The sequence below is a fragment of the Peromyscus eremicus genome, chromosome 4, assembly GCF_949786415.1.
Source record: "Peromyscus eremicus chromosome 4, PerEre_H2_v1, whole genome shotgun sequence".
NCBI classification, from domain to species: Eukaryota; Metazoa; Chordata; class Mammalia; order Rodentia; family Cricetidae; genus Peromyscus; species Peromyscus eremicus.
The window spans coordinates 131,945,565-131,969,374 of record NC_081419.1 but is presented as its reverse complement, the minus strand read 5'-3'; the positions used below and the strand labels follow the sequence as shown (position 1 = coordinate 131,969,374).

Genomic DNA, 23,810 nt, shown 5'->3' with positions numbered 1-23,810 from the left:
CTTTTCTCCCTCTGCTCCCCACGCACCCACCACCCTTGTTCTCCACCCCTGGGATGAGGTGACTCAAAAGGACAGTTTCTGCATTGTTTCTCAGGGTCTCTCAACAGAATTAAGCTCTACCTGCCCATTGTGGCAACTTGTTTGATAATGCACCCTCTGATGGTGGTCTTCCCTTCCTTCTCATATGCTCATTCCCCAGGCTTCCAGGAGCACTACTTGCTCTTGAATCTGTCTCAGAGTCTACTGAGAAGAGCTGCAGTGGAAACACCGGACTATCATGAAGATGGAGTTTGTAAAACTCTTGGTATAAACTAGAGGCTCAACACATTCAATGTTGAGTGAACAAATTATTTGAATGAACAAATGAATGAATGAATGAATGAATGACAAATGAATGTGGTTTCACTTCCCCTGAGGAGAAGGCAGACTTGGGCAGGAGAGAGACATAACTGGGATCACAAGTGTTGGGAGTGCCAGAGACTCATCCTCGCCCTCCTTCCTTCAGCGGCCCCCAGTGCTCTAATGGCACCACCTGGCCCTGCTGGATGGGGCATGTTCAAGATGGAGCCAGTGCCCATGGAAGAAACAGCAAGGTGTTTCATCTAGCTCCAGTCAGCTGCCAGAGAGACAACACCCACCATGAGCCAGGCTGGGGAGAACAAAGTGAAAGTGATGTTGAGCTAGAAGTGTGTTTAATGTTGAAGCAACTTAAATATGCTATAAAACAAGGTTCCGTAAGGCAGCACTTAAGACACAGGAGTGCGAAAGGAAGTTTGTCATCTGTCCAGTTCTCCTAGGACTGTCCATGGCATCTTGGGGGTCTCAGAGAAGACAAGCAGTTGTCCATGGTCACAGTGATTTCCCACTCCACACTGTGGGGCTGCCTCTAAAGCAATATTTTCTGGAAATTCCCATCTGTTCTCGAGAGAGGTGCTACAGTTTCATTCCCCCTGTGCCTGGAAATTGTGGACAAACTCCTGTGGAGGTGCAGGTGCTCTGGGTGGCATCCTCTGGGGCTCTGTGTGCATGGTGAAGATGGTGACGGGCAGACTCAGCTTTGTGCTGTCTGGCATGGAAGAGGTATTTCCTGGGAAGGAGGACTTTGGAGGAAGACCCAGTCTTTCCAAGTGAAGAGCTCTGCTCCCAGGCTGGGTGTTCCAGGCTGTTTCTTGGGATTCAAGGCTTAGGTGGGGCTCTGTCTAATGACCCACTCACCGTGGGGGTTGGCACGGTACAAATCTAAGAGGTAGGCATCTGGGTCCAGGCAATGTTCATCTGTAGGCAGAAGGGATCCCAGAGATTCAGAATGTGACTGGAAAAGACTGTTATCTTGCCCAGAGCCTCTCTCCAGGCAAGGCACCACCCTCTAGCTGTGGGAGCCTTGCTGAGGCTCGCAGTTACCCCTTTCTCTGAGGTGACTTCTGCTGGTAGAAGATGCTTTGCTGGGAAATCTAACCCCTCTTCCCCAGGCATCCACACCAGAGATGCCTAAGACCATCAGCCTCCACCGCTGATACAGCCATGCGGCATGAGTTCCAGAGCCCCCTGGTGGATCCTGCAAGCTCCTGAAATGCCTCCAGGAGCCTCCTCCACTCCTTACACACAAGACTGTCTTTCAGCCACCACAAACTCCTGGACCTTGTCTTGTCTCCCTTTCTTGGCCAGTGGCTCTCCAAGGGTAGTCTGGTCCTTGGACAAGCAGCTTTGGTGCATGAAGGAACTTAGAAACATGAGTCCACAAGACACAGACATTTTTCATCACAGCCCTGGAGGTGATTCTAGTATCCCATCCAAGTTTGAGGGTCAGTGCTTGTCCCTGGTTCTCGCAAAGCAAGGACCCTTGGAGCCGGATGCTGGTAAGCCTACAGCGTTCCTAAAGGCACCCACATGCAGGGCTGAGATTCCCCTTCCCTGGGGTGTCCTTGAGACATCTGTGGTAACACTGACAACTTCCACACTAAACTGCTGTGGGATGTTCTGTATGTCAAATATGTTGCTCTGATTGGTTAGTAAATAAAACACTGATTGGCCAGTAGCCAGGCAGGAAGGATAGGTAGGACAAACAGAGAAGAGAATTCTGGGAAGTGGAAGGCTGAGTGGGAGATACTGTCAGCCGCTGCCATGACAAGAAACATGTGAAGATGCCGGTAAGCCACAAGTCATGTGGCAAGGTATAGATTTATAGAAATGGATTAATTTAAGGTATAAGAACAGTTAGCAAGAAGCCTGGCACGGCCATACAGTTTATAAGCAATATAAGTCTCTGTGTTTACTTGGTTGGGTCTGAGTGGCTGTAGGACTGGCGGGTGAGAGAGATTTGTCCTGACTATGGGCCAGGCAGGAAAACTCTAGCTACACTAAACACTGGTCAGTCTTCTTCCAACCAGGAGTCAGCCCTGTGTAGAGCTGCCCACGCAGGAAGAGTTCCTAATTCAGCCATGCTCACCTTGGCCCTTACAGCAGGTTTCTACCAGTTGCAGGAGACAGGCCTAAAGGGGGAGGGCTCATTCTGACCTTCCAAGGTCAAAGAGCTCCTAGGAGCCTGGGCCTTGGACTCACTTCCCACAGGGGAACTTACCAATATTCCCTCCAACTTCATAGACGAGGAAGTTGGCCTGCTTTGTGTTGCTGTAAGACAGAGAGAAAAAATCCACTGGGCTCTGCTGGAGAAGGCAAGACCACCCCAGGCCTGGAAGGGGCATCCTCAAGGATTTGTAGTCCCAGTTGGAAGGGCTTATGGACCCTTCCAGTTCTGAGAGAAATGGAGCCGATGGAGGAGGCCAACAGCCAGGGGCAGGGAGAGGCATCCAGGTAGTCCTTGGGAAAGATCAGCCCCAGATGCTCTGCCACAAGGTCCCTTCCAGCTAGGCATCAGAAATGGGCTTCAGAGGGATGAGATCAGGGTGGTGAATGGAAAGAGGATCCTACTGTGAGGGTCCATCAAGGTGGAATATGGGCATTGTATGGTATGTGTGATAGCTACCATGATATAAGTATATAATTATCTTATGGTAATTATAGGTATCCCAAATTCAGCTTCAGAATCTGCCCTGACTTGTTCTGCGGCTTTGGACATGCCCTATCCCCTCTCTGGGACTTCATTTTCTCATTCATATCTGAAGGAATTGGATCAGACACTTGGTAAGGGCTGACACTCTGAGGGTCTTTGTGCCAATCCCATGAAGGAAGCCCCGAGGGCTCCGGCTACTTCTTGTGCCTGGGAATGACCCCACATACCAGTCTTACTGATGCATTTGACCACGCTGCTTCTTGCTTCCTTAGCACCTTTGCACGGGCAATTTTCTGTGCCTGGAAGCCTTGTTTGCTCCTCAGTTTAGTAGGCATCTCAGTGCACACTCATGCTGCTCCCTGAATTTCTTATAAAAGCTAATACAGTTTTTAACTTGACAGTAATGGCTACTCGATTTACGTCTGTCTTTTCCACGTGGTATGAGCCTGTAAGGCCAGGACCTCTTCGGTTATTTTTTTATATTCATTTTTAATTATGAGTATGGGGGGGCATGTGTGCACATGTGTGTGAGTGTCTGTGAAAGCTAGAGTCATCGTGTACTCTGTAGTTAGAGTTACAGGTGCTTGTGAGCTGCCTGACCTGGGAGGCTGGGAACTGAACTCCGGTCCTTTCCAACAGCAGCCAGTGCTCTTAACCACTGAGCTGTCTCTCCAGTCCCTCTGTTGAGTCCTTCATTCCCATTTTAGCATTCCTCTTGGCGTCTGACCTATAGTAGCCACTTATTAGATATGAATAAAATCAGTAATGAATGGGGACCCTCTTCACTGTTATTTGGAGCCAAGAAGCTCTGAAAAGGTTGGAGACCCCATCGTGACCACCACAGAAAGAGGAAGGCCAGGAGCAGACAAGGACATGTGTAACTCCTCATGGCCTTCAGCTGGAAGGGACTGAGCCCTCCCAGTACCCTGCAGGGTAGAAGGGAGGCTCCTGGCCCAGGGAAGTGGCCCTTACTCTGAGAGAATGCTGCCTGGGTCCTCACTGCCGTCTTCAGGCTGTGACCCAGGGTTGAGGCGCTCTGCGAACAGCTTCAGGATGTGGGTCACTCTGGTGCTGGGGTTCAGAGGCACCTGCAGAAGATCCATGCTGGGCCAGGTCACCTGGATCTTTGCCACTTTGGGAGTCTGGAGATGGAGATGATGGGGATGAAGAACGAATGCCTCTATCGTCCCTGGAATTCACACCCCCACACACACACGTGTGTGTGCTTGGACCAGTATTCACATGCACACTACGTGCATACGCAAACCCACACATACATCCAGGTGTGGGAAAGCATGCACACAGGAGCACATGCAAGCTATCTACAGATGTGTTCATGCACACCCAGGCTCATGCCCACTCATCTCTCTCTCTCTCTCTCTCTCACACACACACACACACACACACACACACACACACACACACACACACGACTTTCCTAAGGGACTGTATTGAGGACTCTACCCTGCTCTGTGTTCCTCGGGAAAGACTCCTTCTTCCACATCCCTGTCCCACGAAGCGGCCCCATCCACTTTCTGACCCCCGACCCAGGCACACAAAGTGCCTTCTAAAAGTAAGGCCAAGTAGGTGGTCTCACCCGCACCAGGCCAGCTTCCCACCCCTCAGCCGCAGCCTCCCTGGTTACCCAGCACCACCTGCTCCCCCTCTGCCATGCGGCTCTGGCGCCCCCTGGCGGTCTCAGATGGTTATACCCGGCAGCTTGGTGTCAGGGATGATGAGAAACCCGGATGCCCTCCCCCAACCAGGAGCCTTTTCACCACCTTAGGTCAGTTTGTCCATTCGCCTGCTGTGGGGGGCACTCACCGCCTCAAGCCCGTCCCCGGCCTTGTCCCTGTCTACGTGTGTCCTCCGCAGCCACGTCTTGAGGCCCCCATCACAGAGCTGGGAACGGCGGCCATTACTGTCATTCAGTTTTCGCACTTGGGCTACCAAGAAAGAGGCAACCTGGCCAGAAAGAATCATGTCTCAGCCGGGTGCTGTGGTGCTGGGGGCAAGCGGCCAAGCAAGGCCACATTCCGGCCACCACGGCTCCTCCCGCACAGAGCTTGCAAACTGAGTCCTCAAAGCGGCTACCGGAGCATTAGTTTGGCGGGATGGATGTTAGACGTTTAGTCCCAAAGAGGACCCTGGAGTGTTGGATTGAGAATGGAGCAGTCCCTGAGGCTTCTGGACAAAGCTGTGCTTGTGGGGAGCTGTTCATTAGCACACCGGACAGGGGTGTCCCCCGAAATACATCTGAGCTGGCCTCCCGCTGGGAGAAGCCCAGCCAGAGGGCCTGGGGGAGTTCCTGGAGGCCTGCAGGTCAGCTCAGCCACTGTGCAGGGAGAATCTAGCAGAGACTTCAGGGTCCAGGGACCCTCTTCCTGAGGTGTGACAGTCTATGAGGTACAGGGAGACTCTAGCAGAAACTTCAGGGTCCAGGGACCCTCTTCCTGAGATGTGACAGTCTATGAGGTGTAGGAACTTCATATTATAATGATACACATGGGAAGGCAATGGAGATTTCTCTGATTCTGCTGTGCTGTCTGAAACTTACCCCCCCAAAAAATCTAATATTTAAGCAATCTCTTTAAAACAAACAAACAAACAAACAAAAAAACTCCCTATAACAGGAAAAACTGTAGCAGCCAGAGAAGTGGCACTGTAGTTAAGAGCACCCACTGCTCTTCCAGATGACCTGGTCCTGTCCCCAGCATCAACCTATAACTCCAGTTCCGGGAGATTTGAAGTCCTCTTTTGATAGGAACCAGGAATATGTGTGGTACACCTACATACATGCAGGCTAAACACTCATACTGATTTAAAAAAAAACTTTAAAAAAATAAAAATTGTAATTCATTATGTTTTAATAGTAATATAACTTCAGAAGGTTGCATGCAGAGAAAAGGGAATTATGGGAGTCTGGGGTGGTGGTGGTGGTAGGAGACTTTCAGCAGAAGAATTGACCCTAAACTCACTCTTAAAGAATGAGCAGAGAGCATCAAGCTCTGCCTTTGGAGAAATGGAAGGAACATCCAGGCTGAGTGAAAGGCTTGAACAAAAACCCAGAGGTGGGAAGCCCAGGGGACATTTGCATGATTTGCTTGCATGTATGTAAGTATGTACACCAAGTGTGTGCCTGATGATGTGGTGCCCATGGAGGGCTGAAGAGGGCATCGGAACCCCTAGAACTGGAGTTACAGACAGTTGTGAGCTGCCATGTGGGTGCTGGAACCCAGGTCCTCTGGAAGAGCAGTATGTGCTCTTAACCACTGAGCTATCTCTGTAGCACCCACCCCCAACCCAGATGCATTTAAAACAGCAGCTGGTTCAGGACACAGAGGATCTGGGGCTACTCAGAGAAGGGAGCATTTGCTGGGATCTGGGGGATAAATCTAATTCATGGATGAAGGGAGGGAGAGATGGATGGGTATATGAGTGGACAGAGTGGAGTAGATGGATGGATGGGTGAGTGAATGGGTGGATGACAGATGGGTGAGCATGTGGGTAAAAGGATGATGAATGGGTAGGTGGGTGAGTATTTGGATGAGTATATAAATGGATGGATAGTGGGTAAATGAGTAGATGGTAGGTAGGTAGGTGGGTACATGGTTGAATAGGCAATGGCTGGATAGATGGATGAGTATGTAGGTACATACATAATGGACGAATGGGTGGACAGAGGGATAGATGGTTGGGTGGATAGGTAGATGGATAACAGATGGATGGATGACTCACTAGTGGATGATGGATAAATGGGTAGATAGGTGCATGAATGATGGGTAGAAGAAGAGAGGGAGATGGCTAGATTAGTAGGTACATGGGTGAGTGGGGATAGCTGGGGATTGGTTGGACAAATGGGAAGGCAGACGGTTGCTAAATGGGTAAATGAGTAGTCGGATATGTGGGTGAAAGATGTTTGGACAAGTGGACAGATGGATAGGAGAGTAATAGAGTGAGCAAGTGGCCTGAGCTGCCCCTGTGGGTGGTACCGACTGTGTGGTGGGAATACTGAGTGCTAGAAGGATCTTCTCAGGGCTCCTGTCTCACCTCCAACTTCAGCAGACTAGGACCAGCACAGCCCTCCATGTGCCCCCACCCCCTTCTTTCCTCGCTTTCAGGGCGACACTCATGGCAGAGGCAGGCCTAGTGTTCACATCTGGCTTTGACCTCCCTTGGGCAGGCCTTATGCCCCCAAGCCTCAAAGCTGGGACATTCTTGCTGTTGCTTAGGGAACATCCATGGTACTAGGCTGAAGGGGAAAACGGAGGGCTGAATCAGCTGAGAGGTGAGCGGTATGGTTGTAAGGAAAGAAAATGCAGACTCCTTAGACCTGCATGCAGAGAAGGAAAGCATTGGCCTCTGCAGAGTCCCGTGGAGTCCTAAGAAGAGCCCTGACTAGCGGCACGAAACATGGTGCCTATGATAGCAGCGAGTGGGCAGCTGCACCAGGGTAGAGCAGGGTGGTGGAAACCGTGGACAATCTGCCCCCGGGCTTGCTGTCACTGCCGTCACTCACCGTCCAAAGCAGGTCCTGGTACTGCACCATCATGCACACCACTTCAGCTGCGCCCTCTGCCAGCTGCTTCTCACCCTTGGGGAGCTTGGGAGGCCGCCCTCGGGGCAGGAAGAGGTTGGGGGCCATCACCGTGGAAACATTCCACAAGGTCATCTTGTTGTGCTGCTCCTGGGCTGCCACTTTCCTGAGGAATTCCAAGAGTGCCTAGGGAAGGGCACAGAACCTGTCTCCAATTCCAGCACAGCCCTGTGCTTCCCGCCCACAACAGCCCTTCTTCACAGGAGTCTGGGCAGAAAGGGGTGGATCACAGCTACCACCTAGTGATGCCTTGTTTCCCCGGGCCAGCAGCTAGCCTCTCACAGGGGTTCGCCAGCTCACTGATGCTTCAGCGGCGAGGCCACACAGGAAGTTTTACTGTTGGACCCATTGTGCAGAGAAAGAATCTGGCTTAGAAAATGTGCCAAGAGCCACGTAGTAAAGATGAAGAGGAGAGAGGGATGGATGGAAAGATGGGTAGATGGAAAGACAATACACGGATAGAAAGAAGAAAGGGAAGGAAAGGAAGAATGGGGGATGGGAAAGAGAGGAAGGAAGATGGGCGAAGAAAAGACAATAGATGATTAGAAAGGAAGAGGAAAAGTCTGAGGAAAAGGACGGAAGGGGGAATGAAGGAAAGGGGGAAGCAAGGGGAAGAGGGAGGGAGGGAGGGAGGGAGGGAGGGAGGGAGGGAGGGAGGGAAGACATACATTGAGCACCTACAGAGAGCCATAACCTCTACCCCATGATTTCTCCTGTGCTAGCTCCTGTCGCATCCAAAACAATCAAACAAAATACTTCATCATCCTGTGACTAAAAGGGAGTAGAAATTCCAAGATGAAGACCCCAGCCGCCACCCCACCCCCCGCCTGCTCCCCATGCAGGCTCACCTGGCTGACCCATCAGTCAAACCCAAGGACATCCAGGAGGTGGGGAGCCTGGAGCCAAGCCAAGGCTGCTCCCAGGCTCAGCCCTCAGCACCCACTCCCAGATCACACAAGGGGACCATTTCTCAAACTGACTCTCCAGAGAACATCATCACCATACTGTGCCTCCCACAGCTGAAAAGGACAGTGAGCAGCTGAGTTTGGGGTAGGCTGACTGCTCCAGCCCCACTCTGAGATGAACACAGCCTTGGTGAGCCTTGGAGGAGTCCTCAGGGAAGAGTGGTCTAGACTAATGTATCTCTTCCCTGCTCACCAGACTTCTCAGCACACAGTGCCCTTGCCCTGGAAGATGCTTGCACCCTGTGGATCAGGTATGCTCTGAGAATTCTCTTGCTTTCTTTGGGGAAGACCCTCGGACAAGGACTGCTTACGTGGGTGGTCATCACACCCACACCTGGCATGAAGGCGTGAACAGAACGAGCACCTTCAGAGCCAACACTGAGGCTGAGGGCTGAGAGAGGGCATAAAAGCCACCCTTACCTTCAAGGTGTTGCGGTTGGGTTCAGGCAGGAGGAGGACTAGCAGGTGGAGAGCCTGCAGGCGCTGCTTCAGGTCGGGGATGTCTGCGAAGGAGGGGCAAAGGGAGGGAGAAGCAGCTCAGGGATGCTCCCTCATTGCTCTAGCCTCTTCCTGGGAGAAATTCAGCGCTGGGAAGCCCAGCAGGCCCCTTCCCACAAGGCTTGCCACAGCTTCCTGGCCAGCATGCTCAGATAAAAGCCCAGCCAGTGCTGGTCAGGACATTCGCCACACTTTGTTAGTGAAACGCAAACACACACGCTCAAGGCATGTATACCTACATATGCACATGTATGTCTGTATACATGCCCAAACAGACACTGGGCTGAACTATGACCCAGGGTCAAGAATGCCAGGGGCCAGAAAGTCATCCCTGGGAGGGAATATGTATAGCCCACCTGTCCAGGACGGAAGGTTTCATGATACCCTTTGCAAGATGAGGGTTGGGAAGGAAAAGCTGGTTGCTGGAGGTCAGAGTCTCCAGTGGAAGTTACAGAAGAGCACATTGCATGTCGTCTTAGTGGGTCTCCTGCAACACTAACATTTGAACTTGGGCAGGTGGCAGTGAACTGGTGTGTGGGAAACTCTTTCTAGTCAGAGAGCAGCAGGCTTGGAGGATGAGGAGAGAAGCTGAGGAGGAGGCGTATCCTCCATGGTGTCTTACTACAGGGAGGGAGGGAGGGCCTAGGAGGAGGTGGGTCAGGATCTGGGAAGGAGCCAAGTCCTTTTGCAAGTGTGTTGGGGATGGTTGGCTTGATGTATGTTTTTGAAAGGAGGCTGGAGACACAGAGGCGAGAGAGGAAGAACACTCAGAACCTGCTGTTGTGGTTGGTGGAGTTTAGATAGCGTAAACGAGAGAGAGAGAGAGAGAGAGAGAGAGAGAGAGAGAGAGAGAGAGAGAGAGAGAGAGAGAGAGCGAGCCCAGGGAGGGGTCTTCATCAATTGCTCTCTACCCTACTTTTTGAAGCACTCTGAGCCTGAAGTTCACTGATTGGCTAGGCAGGCTGGCCAGTGAGCCCCCGAGGTTCTCTTGCCTGTGCGAGGGTTGCAGAGGTATGTGGCTCCATTTGACTTTTAGCTGGGGACATGAACTAAGTCTCCATGCTTGTGTGGTGATTTATTAACTAATACATCTCATCAGCCCCATCTTGAAGCTTTTGGAGAGGTGGGCATTGTCAGGCTTTCCCGGGTTTGTACGTGAAGGATTCTAAAGAAGCCCCAGTGAGGAATCTATGTGTGTGTGTGTGTAACAGGAGGGTCTGAGCTGTGTGCACACAGACAGAAAGATCAACACACACAGGGGTCCACAGTTGCGTAAGCCTGATACGCTCCAGCCCATGGATGTCAAGACCTCAGGGCACCACGTGATAAAAGGAGAGAACAGATTCCTGAAAGCTGTGGTATGTGCTCCTTTCCCACAAAACTTTTAAGATGTAATAAACATTTTAGGAAAAGAACTAGCCGGGTGGTGGTGGTGGCGGCGGCGGCGGCGGCGGCGGCGGCGGCGGCGGCGGCAGCGCACGCCTTTAATCCCAGCACTCAGGAGGCAGAGGCAGGTGGATTTCTGTGAGTTCAAGGCCAGCCTGGTCTACAGAGTGAGATCCAGGACAGGCTCCAAAGCTACACAGAGAAACCCTGTCTCGAACCCCCACCCAAAAAAAGAAAAAGAACTAAAGTCAGCTAGTCCCTTGACAATGTCAGGACTGATAACAGGTCCAGTTGCCAAAGCCCCAGCCTATTCATCTTCTCCCCTGTCACCCTATGCACACATGTACAATATACACACCTGACAGACACATGTACCATTACCCACCTCACAGGTGCCTGTGCATACATGTACATGCTCACATACATGCAAACACACTTCCTGCCTCATCAGCTTCAGACCCCAGGAGACAGACATTTCTGAACAAGTGGAACAGTCTGCCATACTGCCCTTCTCCACCTTCTCCTCACCAAGGCCAGGAGCTCCCAACCTCCCACAATCCCCTGCACATGCACGGGACTGCCACAACCCTCCCCTGCACATGCACGGGACTACCACAACCCTCTCTTGCACATGCACAGGACTGCCACAACCCTCCCCTGCACATGCACGGGACTGCCACAACCCTCTCTTGCACATGCACAGGACTGCCACAACCCTCCCCTGCACATGCACGGGACTGCCACACGCACTGGGCACGGCTGCAAAAGCTGGGAGGTACTCGGCTGTGAGCAGAGGAGCCGGCAGCTTCCGGAGGAACCTCTTGAGCAGGTCGGACGCGTCGTTGGGATGAACCTTGTCCCAGCTCACGAGGCCAGCATAGAAGTCTCGCTCCAGCTTTTGCTCCAACCCCTAGAGAAAGGAGGGCCACCAAGAAGTTGCCTATAGCTCCCACGTAAGCTGCTCACCCTGTCTGGGCTTCAGTGTCCTCTTGCAAGGTGGGGACAACCGCAGGACCTTCCTGACGTGGTTGCTATGAGGACTGGACCCCATCCTGAGTCAAGCCATTGAATGCAAGTCTCCATTCCATAGGCATTCGCAGTGTGACCCTGGAGCCCATGGCTCTATTGGCCACCTACCTGTCTCTTGGACTCCCACAACCACACCAAAAGCAGGCCACAGGCCAGCCAGGACCCAGATTCTCTCCCAGCCAAACACAGCACCAAGCGTGGAGAAGTGAAGCAGCCTTTAGAGGTAGAAGAAGCCAGCCATTACCTTGACCCTGGCCTGGGATCCAGGAACTCTGAGGATGCCTTCTGTGTCCAGCCCTCTTTTTTCCAAACAGGACAGCAACTATCAGAGGAAGAGGTCATTACTCAAGCCAGCCGCTGCTGGCAAGCGGGTCGAGCAGGGTGTGTCTGTCTCTCATGAAAACCGGGAAGGGGAGAGTGGTAGAAGGGTTCCTTCAAACAACAAGACGGAACCAGGGTCTTGTACATGTTGAACAAGTGTTCTACCCCTGAGCCAAGTCCTCAGCCCTTCTGAGCTTCCTGAACCACTTCTGTGAGCCAAGCACTCTACTGAGAGCTTCGGGGCCATGTTCTCATTCAGTCCTCAACTAAAGAAGACTGTTGTTAAACCCCAGCTCACAGACTTTGAAAGGAAGGATCTAGGAGTTCACAACTGCACCCCGGTCTCTGAGACAGCAGATACCAGTGACAGAATTTGAATCCAGCTCCCCTTCTCTAAAGCCCAGGCTCTTCCCCTTGTGGTAGGCATCTCCCAAATGTTCCTCAGAGCCAGCCCTTCAAGGGCCGAGCAAGCCCAAGCCGGGGATAACTTACAGCTTGCAGGAGCAGTGGGACCTGGGTGCTGGGGAAGACTCTGTGGTCAGCTTCCAGCAGGCTGTGAAGGGGCACACCAAAAAGGCCCGAGTCTGCGGGAGGCCAGAGGAGCAGAGGGGGCATCTCAAGGTCTGCAGTGACTCCCAGCTCCACCCACAAGCCTGGCTGTGCCACTGTAATCAGACTCACTCCTCTGGAGGACCAAATCCCAGGGAAGGGAGGAACTGAAGCATCTGGGCCCAGCAATGGTGACATTAGGCATGCCCCAGTGCAGCCATCTCCCCCGGGGAAGGAAGCACTAAAAGGGAAAGTCCTGCTTCCCCAGTGTGAGCCAACAGGCCAGGGCAGAGCTGCCTAGGGGTCTCAGCCACCCTGGCTTAAGGCTGTTCCCAGACAAATCTCTCCACTGTCTTCTCTTCCATTCTCTCTTCCACTGCCCTTCTCCTCTCTGCTTGGAGACCCCTCCTTCCACCTCTCTAACCCATCACCCCCTTGTCTTTGACAAACCCTCACAAAAACAACAGTGCATAGTTCTGACAGTGAGACAGAGAGATGAGCACATACACTATTAAAGGGTAATAAATTCCCAGAACTTAATATGAATGGGACGCAATAGCTCCTGCCTGTCATCCTAGCACTCTGGAGGCTGAGGCAGGAGGACAGAAAGCTAGAAACCAGCCTAGGCTACATTTTATGAGATTCTGTCTCAAAAAAATTATTTTAAACTTAGATACATTCCAACTGTAGATATAACAACTATGGCTGCACTTTGTAACAGAGGGAAAAATGGATGTAATACATGTCCTCTAATAGAGAAATGGTTAAATATGTTATGGTATGACCATGTGAAGAAAAATAGTACAATGGCTAAAAACTATGATTTCCTTTAAACCGCTGAAGGAAGAAATTGAGGAAGATGTAAGAGGACAGAAAGGCCTCCCGTGTTCACAGATTGGCAGAATTAGTAGTGTAAAAAGAGGTGTATTGCAGATTATCCACACTTCACTGACATTCTCCACAGGACTAGAAAAAGCAATCCTAAATTCACATAGAAGCACAAAAGACTCTGAATGGCCAAATCAAAATCCCAAACAGAAGGAGCCACACGGGAAGCCTCACAGTGCCTGGTCTAAACTATACTACAGAGCCATAGTGACAGACCATGAGACAGAAAAACAGACACAGATCTGTGGGGCAGAACACAGGACCCAGGAAGAAAGCCACACAGCTCTGGCCACCTGACTTTTGACAAGGCCGAGAAAGGAAGCCTCTTCAACACATGGTGTCAGGAAAACTGGATCTTCACATCTAGAAGGATGAAGCTAGAGCCATTATTTCCACCCAAATAAACTCAAAATGTACCAAAGACCTTAATGTAAGACCTGAAACTCTGAAATGGTTAGGGGAAAATACTTCAAGATGATGATGATACAAGCAAAGACTTTCTGGAAAGGCTCCCAAGAGCAAAAACACAACCCAAGAATCAACAGATGGGACTAAATGAAATTTAAAAAAAAAAAAACCTTCTGTACAGCAAACGGAACAATTGCTAAATAGTCTACAAAACAAGAGAAAACTGTGGCCAAACTATACATAAGCCAAGGGATCAATATCTAGGGTATATAAAGAACAATCAATAACAGGGTAACAAATTGAATAGACAATTCTGAAAATTAGAATGCAAATAACTAATAAATATTTGGGGGGAAGTTCAATATCCTTAGTTATCAGAGAAATGCAAATCGAAACTGTACTGAGATTCCATGTCTTCCATTCAGAACAGTTGTCATCAAAACTAATCAATGATAATCAATACTGGCAAGGATCTCCTGGGACATGAGCCTGTATATAATACACTGTTGGTAGGAACACCAGCTGGTGTAACCACTGTGGAAAACCTTTGGTGAGTCATAAAAAAAAAAAAAAAAAACAGAACTGTAGGCTAGAGAGATGGCTCAGCAGTTAAGAAGTTCCCAGCACTAACATGGTTGCTAAAACTCTAGTTCCAGAGATTATGATGCCCTCTCCTGACCTCTGCAGGGCACTACACACACATGGTATATAGACACACATGCAGGCAAATTCTCTATACATATAAAATAAAAATAAACCTTAAAAAAAAAAAACTAGGCCGGGTGGTAGTGGTGCATACCTTTAATCCCAGCACTCTGGAGGCAGAGCCAGGCAGATCTCAGTAAGTTTGAGGCCAGCCTGGTCTACAGAGTGAGATCCCGGACAGGCACCAAAACTACACAGAGAAACCCTGTCTGGAAAAAACAAAAACAAAAAACAAAAACAAAAACAAAAAACCAACTATAGGACTCCTGTAAGACACCTGCAGGAAGCTAAGCCTGTGTAACACAGCCTCCTCCACACCCATGTTACTGCTATACTACTCACAATAGCCAAGATACGGAACCAACCTAGATGCCCATCAACCGTGTATGGTTGAAGAAACTGTGGTACCTGGATGTGATGGCATTTTATTCAGACAGAGAGAAGGATGAAATGCTATGTTCAGGAGGCTTGACAGAGAGCACCCTGTTAAGTGAAATAAGCCAGAATTAAAAGGACAAGAGCCCTGTGCTTGGTCTCATGTACACAATCTAAATTAACACACACACACACACACACACACACACACACACACACACACACACACACATGATAGTAGAAAGAGTCTGTGGGGGGTGGAGGGGAGTCTAAAAGTTGTCTGGAGGAACAAGAGAGGGTGACTGGGGAGAGAAAGACAAAATATGATGTTTTCTCTCATGTGTGGAATCTAGGTGTGTGTGTGTGTGTGTGTGTGTGTGTGTGTGTGTGTGTGTGTGATGTAAGCAGAAGGGGGAATCTCTGGATTGGAATTTCTGAATGGAAAAGGACCAGCAGAAAGAAGTGAGGACTAGGAAGGGCATTGGGGTGGATAAGGTACAATGACACATGTATATGAAAAAGTCATAATAAAATCCATTTTGCACAATAGCTAGAAAATTAACTTTAAAACCCATTAAGAAGTTTTTCAAAAAAGAAAACCACATTTTCCTTCCTTTCTTTCTTTGTGTGTGTATGTGGCGGGGAGGTGCATGCATAGCACAGCGCACGTGAGGACAACATTTGGGAGTTGGTTCTCTTCTTCCACCATGGGGGTCCCAGGGATCAAACTCAGATCTTCAGGTTTGGCAGCAAGTGCTTTAACTTGCTGAACTGTCTAGTAGTCCTGAAAATCGTGTTTTCATGGAAATTTTAATAGCTGTGATAAGTGGAACTATTGTTCCAAATTCATCGCTCCTAGGGAACACCCTCTACTGTGTGAACAAACCCGTGCTTCGCCCCACTGGGAACACAGAGTGCACCCCACCCATGTGTGGGGCCTGGCTCTGTGAATAGTTGAGATCAGTAGCACAGTAACCTGCACAATGCAGATGGAGGCTTTGTGTTAGGTGGGGGTGCTTGCCCCCCGTGTTTCTGCTCTTGCCGGAAGAATCTGCTCCAGATGGCCTGGTGGTCCAGTGAGGAGAAAGAGACCTAGAAATAGCCCCAGTCTCAGACACACCTGAACTAGATCAATCATGCAACCTCCAACTCACCCATGAGAGTGAGAGACAAGAATGATTAAGCCATAGTTTGGGGTGGGTGGGGGACTGTTCATTACAAAGCATTGTTGTAGAAAAGGTGTGGGACACAGGACTGGGAAAATGGAAAATGTCCACAGTCATATCATATTAAGAGGAAAAAATATGTATACAGGGATGAGAGAGAGAGAAAAACACTGAAACTGAATACTGTTTATATCTGCATCGTATTTTCCATTTTGTATCTTACTGTATGTTTACTCAAATGGGAATGGAGGAAAATGAATATGAATTGGGTTTTGTTTCTTTCTTCAAACAGAATCTTGCTATGTAGCCTAAGTTGGTCACAAACTCATGATCCTCCTGCCTCAGCCTCCCTAGAACTGAGATTACAGTTGCACCACGTCACTGGCTAGGAAATAGTTTTCACTTGCAGAAAAAAAATCTACAGGTATCAGAAACATGCTGAGTGCTTCTTAGCGGTGGGGCAGGCAGTCCAAGTTCACGGGGCAGAGGCTGGGTGTAGGAGGGTACAGAGGGGCAAGCTTGGGGGCAGCCAGGCGTCTGGCGCACACGCTGACCTGAGCCTTTCCACTTCCCGGCTTTGCTCCTCTTCAGGTCCAAGCCCAGGATGTCATAGAGGGCCGTCAGCTCTATCAGGGCCAAGGGTGGGATCTTCTTCAAGTCCCTCGAAGACAAGTCTCCTATCCTGGTCACACCCAGTCTGCCTTTGGGGATTCTGAACCTCTAGAGGAGGGAGCAAAGACAACCTGTCGGGAGGTGTGTAAGATGATGTAAGGCAGGTCCAACCATGCCTAGGCATTTGGGTCGGAGAAGCACAGAGTGGGTAAGACCCATCTGGGTCCACACTGGAGTCAAGTCTGAGCTGTCTCTTTGCCAGATGGTGATGCTCTGCACCAAGTTCTCCTCCTGGAACTGTAAACAGCACCCACCTCAGAAGGCTTTTGTGAGTGTGACATGAACCTGAGGGTGACACTGTCAGGCTCAAAGTGAGCAAGGCCATCATAATGAAGATGGTTTTGCCAGCTACAATCTAACAAGAGGGCCTGGAGGAGAGGGGCCACCATGGACCTCTTATTATGTTTCTAGTCTTGTCTTTTGTTAATCTCACCTATGCTTCTGCTTCTGTCCCCACCCTTGGCCTAGACTGTCAGGGCACCTCTTCCTTCCTGTGAACAGTGGTAAAGCAGTAACTGAAAAAAAAATGAAGGTTGCGGGCTGGAGAGATGGCTCAGAGGTTAAGAGCACTGGCTGTTCTTCCAGAGGACCTGAGTTCAATTCCCAGCACCCACATGGTGGCTCACAACCATCTGTAATGAGATCTGGCGCCCTCTTCTGGCATGCAGGCCGAACACTGTATACATAATAAATAAATAAATCTTAAAAAAAAAAAAAAAAAATGAAGGTTGCTCAGCTGCACCACCTAGAGGCCACTTAGGGTTGCTGCAGGCAGCTTTCTGCATTGTGTAGCCAGAGGTGGCCAGCAAGAGCTACAGGTCTTCTGGTATTTCCTGACAAGCTTGATCAGATCACCCTCCAGTGTCCCTTTAGAGTACCCAAAGAAGATGGAAGCATTCTGAGTTCTATTTGGTTTTTTTCATGTGTGCATGTGTGATATGCATGCATGTGTGTATGAATGTGTATATACATGTATGATACACATGCATGCCCCTGCATATGGAAAACAGAAGTTGAGGTTTCTTCCTCAATCATTATCTATCTGTCTGTCTATCTATCTATCTATCTATCTATCTATCTATCTATCTATCTATCTATCTATCTATCTATCATCTATCTATTTATTGTAGACCAAGCTGGCTTTTAACTCACAGAGATCTGCCTGCCTCCACCTCCAGAGTGCTGGAATTCAAGGTGTGCAACACCACACCTGGCAATCACTCTTTATTTTATTTATTGAGGCAAGGTCTATACCATGGCTGCATTTTATAATTATGGCTAAAATATAGCACATAGGCCATGAGATCCTATTTCATAGATTCAAATGCTGACTTGTCCTTCAATTCAAACACTCAGGAGACAGAGGCACTCAGAACTCTGACCCTGAGGCCAGCCTTGTCTACATGGAGAGTCTAGACCAACCATGGCTATGTAGTTCCTGTCTTTTAAATGTGTGTGTGTGTGTGTGTGTGTGTGTGTGTGTGTGTGTGTGTGTGTGATTTCTATTTGGATGAACTAAAGGAATTTCTTTTGTTCTGGGATCGTGGTCACTGTAGGCACAAGGCACACCCCCTAAACAGTAGAGAGTAGTGGCCAGTGGGAAGACTGGGACCTGGTAGCTGTAGACTCCACAGTCTGGCTCTGCATCAGCCAGCTCGGCACTTAACGTCTCTGAACTCATTTCTCTTTTGACTGCCAGAAACTGACAGCATAATGGCATACTCATCTCCCAGGACCAGCTAAGACCACAAACAGGTGTGCAGGAAGCCTGGGGGCTGACACTTTGGAAGGCGGCCCTTGGTGAAATGGTCCCCACAGTTATCCAAGCACATCATAGTGTGGCCAGTGAAAACCTCCCTTAGTAACTAACCACAGGTCCTGGGAAGACTATGTCCCACAAAAGAATCAGAATACTGATAACTGTATATGTGGGAGGGACTGCTTGAGAAGGGCGTTGTGGGGGCATGCTTCAGGGAGTGCAGGGTTTTAGACCTTGATCTGCGTGGAAGCTCCCACAGCTACAACATCACATTGTGTCACGAATCTCTGGGCACTTTGAGTAAAATTTCAATCTTTTTTATTAGTACAATTTATTTAATATTTATTTGTTTATAGCCTCTGTAAGTGTATTATGTGTGTATGTGGTGTGTGTGTGTGTGTGTGTGTGTGTGTGTATGTAGGTATACATGTGCCACACATGTTAGCCAGTGGACAACTTGAAATAGTCTGTCTGTCCTTCTACCATGTGGGACCCGGAGATTGAACCCAGGTCATCAGGCTTGGCAGCAAGTGCCTCTAACCACTGAACCACTTCACTGACTCTAACTTTCACTCTTAAATATTTAATTATAAATTATTGATTCTAATATACTGAGGTAACTCAACACTGGGGGAAGTAAAACACTAAAACCAAAAAAGTTGGGTTTCTCTTGCCCAACAGGCACCAAGATTAGTTTCAAAAATAACTAGAAAAGTTGGGCATAGTGGCACATGCCTTTAGTTCCAGCACTCAGGAGGTGGAAGCAGTCGATTTCTGTGAGTTTAAGGTCAGCCTGGTCTATACTGAGTTCCAGGACAGCCAGAACTACATGGTAAGACCTTGTCTCTAAAAACAAACAAAATAACTAGAAAAACTGTTGAGAGGTGACCAGCTGGTTGGAAGCGGGACAAAATCGACCAAGAGCCTCAGAGGAAACACTGGAAGAGCTCCGAGGTGCCCTGTTCCTGGTCCCTGACACCCAGAAGCCACCCAGCTCACAGCTGCAGGAGTCAAGTGAATGAGTGATTCAACGACTCCCCTGCTGGGTGCCTGGCAGCCTGACAAGTGTGAGGAGCTGAAGGATGGAGTAGTGCCCAAGGACCTTGGGGCAGCATCCTCACCGGCAGGGATCCCTTGCCCCAGGCACAGGTGCCTCCTGGGGGTGGCCTGGCCCTCTGTAGAAGCACTGCAGCTTGCTCAGAGTAGGCAGAGTCCATGTTGAAGACCTCCTCCATCCCAGCCTGCTCCTGTGGTCCCCTGGGATCTGTGGGTCCTTTAAAATGAAAGCAGAGAGGCGGGTTTGACTAGGGAGCAAGTTCTTAGGCTAAGGACTCAGGCTCAGTGCCCAGGAAGTGATGTTCTAGCTGAGACCCACTGTCCAGGAAGTGATGTTCTAGCTGAGGCTCAGTGCCCAGGAAGTGGTTTTGTATCTGAGGTCAACAAAAATGATCACCTAGCCACAGATGTTCTGGACTGATGGCAGTAGTCCTTTAAGAGCCCAACTTGTCCCCTTGGAGTTTCTTCCTACTACCCTTGAGCACAGGAGTAAAGGAACCAGCAGAAGGGGCAGAGGTGAGCATTCTCTTGCTTCACAGGGAGGCTTATGCAGTCTGGATTCCCAGGGCCCTGAAGAATGAAGGCCACCTACCTACAGGAGATGCAGAATCCACAGAATGGGTCCATTTCATTCCCGAGTCCCCATTCTCTGAAGCTACTTCCTATACAAATTGTAGACATCATCAGTTAGTCCTGTGGGGGGAAGCTGGGGGACACACAGACCCTGGGAGATAAGAACCATTCACAGGTAGAGCGACTGAATCTTAGAGAGGCCGCAGCGGCTGAATGGATGGGGAGAAACACGGGGGGCCTGACTACCTGGCTTTGATGCCTATCATTTTAACCACAGGGTTGTACCCTTCCTGTGAATTCCAGAAAGAAGATGCCCACAGCCTGTCAGGCTTCAGTGCCAGCAGAACATGCAAGTGACAACAAAAAGCACTATGTTTGCTTTGGTAATGACTTAGCCAGAACCTCAGCTTTCAGAGGCAGCCAAGGACACGGTGGCAACAAGCACACACACACTGGCATGTGCAGCACACACACACACACACACACACACACACACACACACACACACACACACTGCCTGGGGACACGGTGGCATGCAGAGAGGCACATGAGAGTCGAAGTGACATCACAGAGGCCCCAAAAGACAGTGCCTAATGGCCCTTACTCACCCTTGAAGTGAAGACCCCAAAGATATCCCTGACATCTCTGATGGGTGGCTTGTGTCGTCTTCGGGCTGAGCGGGCATAGGCGTCTAGCCGGCGGCATACGGCAGCCACCTGGGTCTGTGTCAGTGTGGACAGGAGTCTCTGGTGATCACCATCCGAGCCCAGGCCACCAACAAGGCCGGACAGGCCTGCATCCCGCAGCCACTGAGATTCAGCGTCCCCTTTGGCCGGCAGAGGGAGGATAAACACATCAGGTAAACACACAGAATTCCATAGGTGGCTTTGCCATGCTCACTCATGTAAGCCTCACATAGAATCATATGCTCACATAGACAAGAGGAGCTTCTGTGATGCTCATATTGAGGCCCATTAGCACCAAGCCGATCCTCCCCAGGTAAGAATTAGAGGTGTTTACAACACTGGCTAGCATCCAGATTTAAACTTATATGAACAACTTTTAGAGACAGCGATCCAGGGAGGGCCTCATACACTCTGGATCAGGAATATAGCCACAAAATCTGGCAAAGACACCAACCACAGGATCATGGAGGCCCAGGCATGCACAGCCTGGACCCTCGGTTCAAGACCTTGATGTGTTGGAAGAGTGGGTTAGGCTCCACGCCAGCATCCTATAGCAAAGGATTAGTCTACATGCTGAGACTGAATCTTCCAGGCCCACCTATGCGGACTCTGCTCCAGGAACTCGGGCCAGGGGCTGGGACACTGCCTAGGCCACCGTCCCCAGTTACCCAGACCACCCTGGAGAGGCACTGGTCTTGTCATGGGGGAAACAGCCAAGTGTTCACCAGGAAGCTGAGCAGACCCGTGAGAGGGCGGGCGGGGGGCACGAGTACGTCATGTGCTGAACGAGGGAGTCAGGAAGGAACTGGTGGTTTCAAAAACAACTAAACAAGGACTGGGGGATGACTCGGTGGTTAAGAGCACTGGGTGCTCTTCCACAGGACCCCAGTTCTGTTCTCAGCACTCTGCTCTCTAACTCCAATTCCAGAGGAGCCGACACCCTCTTCTGGCCTCTGTAGGTACTGCATGCATTTGTTGCACAGATACACATGTAGGTCAAGTGCCCACACACATAAAATGAAAATAAATAAATCTTTTAAAACTATAATTTTTCTGTCAAATATTCTTGCATAGCCCTAATAAAGGCAACTAATACATTCTTATAGTCTTTACCTAGATTTAACTATCCTTGCATGATTATTTACTAAATATTTCTTTCTTAGTCACCAACCACACTTTTACCTTTTTTATTATTATTATTTTTAAGCTTGAGGACAATTTTATTAGAGCTTAAAAGAAAAATTCTAGGGCAGGCAAGCTGTAAACCTCGGCAGCTGCCCAGAGGAGGGCGAGAGAAGAGAGAGAAAAGGCCACGCTTTTGGAGTTAAGCTGGCAGGTCGGCCGCCGGGACGAGACAGGAGAAAGGAAAACTCAAAGGTAGGCAGACCCAACAGAGCCTCGTGGCCGCTTGTAGATGTCAGAACATGGTCCAAGAATGGAATTGTGAGAATTTTGAGTGCTTGTAAGAAAACAAGCAAGAGTCTGTGATATCAGTTTCTTCAAAAGACAGAATTGTGCTTGAAATACAATTTCATGCCCCTCCCAGGTGTAGCGGATAGGAGTGAGTTTACTTCAGACTATTCATCACAACTGGTTGTGGTCGTGTATCTGCCTCTATGGAAGGACATGTTTTTGCTACATGTGGCTTGTCCTTATGATTGTACACTTTACCCAGGTGATCCTACTTAACCCTCAAGAGTATCAATTGTCTGGTGCTCTGAATAAAGTTGGCTATTGTATGAGACTTTAGTCTGCTTCATTTTTAGGCTCCATTCTCCCAGGTCCAACTGCTAACAGAACAATAAACAGTAGGGATGACCTTAAAGCTATTGTGAAGGGACAATATCCCCATTAGAAGTGGAGTACACCACCACCTGCCATATGCAGAAGACAAGAGGAAAATGAACCACAGAAAGGACCATCAGGAGCAGGGATGGGAGAGGGCAGTGGGAGGCATGGGTATGAGCAAAGTAGAATGATCTATCTGTATGACAATGTCACAAGAAAAGCCATCATTCCCACCCTAAAGTGTAGGGATGATAATGAACTACACATGCTCTTGGCTCCCTCTGTCCTGAGTCTACACAAACCCTGTGTTTATTTTGTTGTCTGAAAAGTCTCCAGCCCCCAGCACTCTGACCCCAGTCCCTGGGTTTGGTTTTTGATGGACCTGCTGGCTGTAGTATAATACAAGAAAGTCTGCCTCCTACATCCACCTCACCATGGGTTTGCGTTTATTGGAGCCCCTGCACCGCCCATTAACCCTCTGAAGACCTGAAAGACCCACATGGCCTGTTTGACCAACCAAGGCCCTCAAAGCTGAAGCATAGACCAGATCAGAGAGTTGCCATGTGGGCAACCTCATCAGGCCCTTGTGACTCCTTTGCTTGCTAAACAAGGAAAGATGGGGCATGGGAACGTGCCTAGTTATTCCAGATACCAGCACACAGGCTGAAGTGGGAAGGGCCGGGGATGCCCTGGCCTCATGGAAAGTGGAGGATGGCGGTACATGAGCAAATGTTACGGTCATGTCAAGGCATGAGGCTTGCTACAGCAATGAACAAGACTGGGCCAGAGCCTGGGGTTGTTAGAGTGCTGTGGTACAGAGGGGAGTTAGCAAGCACTTCTGAGCCCAGCAACTGGCCGAGCACAGATCCTACAAGGTAGCTGGACAAAGAGTGTTCTAGAAAGAGGAGGCAGTGAGGACAAAGGCAGTGGTGTGCTTTCATGGGCAGAAGCAACAAGGAGGTCTGGAGAGAGGAGAGTGTGGCAGAGTGGTGGACCAGAGGATGAGGCGGAGACGGGCCCCAGGCCAGTTCTGGAAAGGCTTGTGGGTTAGGGGAAGTGTCATCCCACCAAGAGGAGGTGCATGAGTGCCCTTCTCTGGAATGTGGGTGCTTATGGGGTAATAGGAAGCACTAAGTGACCGTGGCTGTCTCCGGAGGCTGACCAGGAATAGCCACCCTGGCTCTTTCCCAGGCCCTTACTCATCACGCCCAGATGCCATATTGTAAGGAGGCCTGGGCCATGCACAGAGGCCACTTGGAGGAGTCTGGATCCAGGCCACAGGTATAGGAAGTCACACACACTGCCAGACACAGGGGTAAGAAGCCCTTTGAGATGACGCTGCCCCAGGTGACCTTGGGCTTGTCACTGAAGGAGAGACC

General features: G+C 49.8%; 1 protein-coding gene across 1 annotated transcript in view; it reads right to left on the bottom strand.

The window, feature by feature from the left end:
• Window positions 1-675: 675 nt before the first annotated feature.
• Window positions 676-23,810, bottom strand: part of Arhgap40 (Rho GTPase activating protein 40) — a 32,627-nt gene continuing 9,492 nt past the window's right edge. Inside the window, exons 3-15 of the mRNA XM_059258970.1 lie at window positions 20,566-20,783; window positions 19,977-20,046; window positions 19,450-19,601; window positions 16,452-16,617; window positions 12,299-12,390; window positions 11,730-11,807; window positions 11,207-11,366; window positions 8,993-9,075; window positions 7,530-7,733; window positions 4,835-4,975; window positions 3,983-4,152; window positions 2,579-2,628; window positions 676-1,275 (exon numbers count right to left, since the gene is read on the bottom strand). Coding sequence (XP_059114953.1) covers window positions 1,184-1,275; window positions 2,579-2,628; window positions 3,983-4,152; window positions 4,835-4,975; window positions 7,530-7,733; window positions 8,993-9,075; window positions 11,207-11,366; window positions 11,730-11,807; window positions 12,299-12,390; window positions 16,452-16,617; window positions 19,450-19,601; window positions 19,977-20,046; window positions 20,566-20,783 — 1,676 coding nt within the window. The 3' untranslated portion in view covers window positions 676-1,183. The remainder of the gene's footprint in view (window positions 1,276-2,578; window positions 2,629-3,982; window positions 4,153-4,834; window positions 4,976-7,529; window positions 7,734-8,992; window positions 9,076-11,206; window positions 11,367-11,729; window positions 11,808-12,298; window positions 12,391-16,451; window positions 16,618-19,449; window positions 19,602-19,976; window positions 20,047-20,565; window positions 20,784-23,810) is intronic.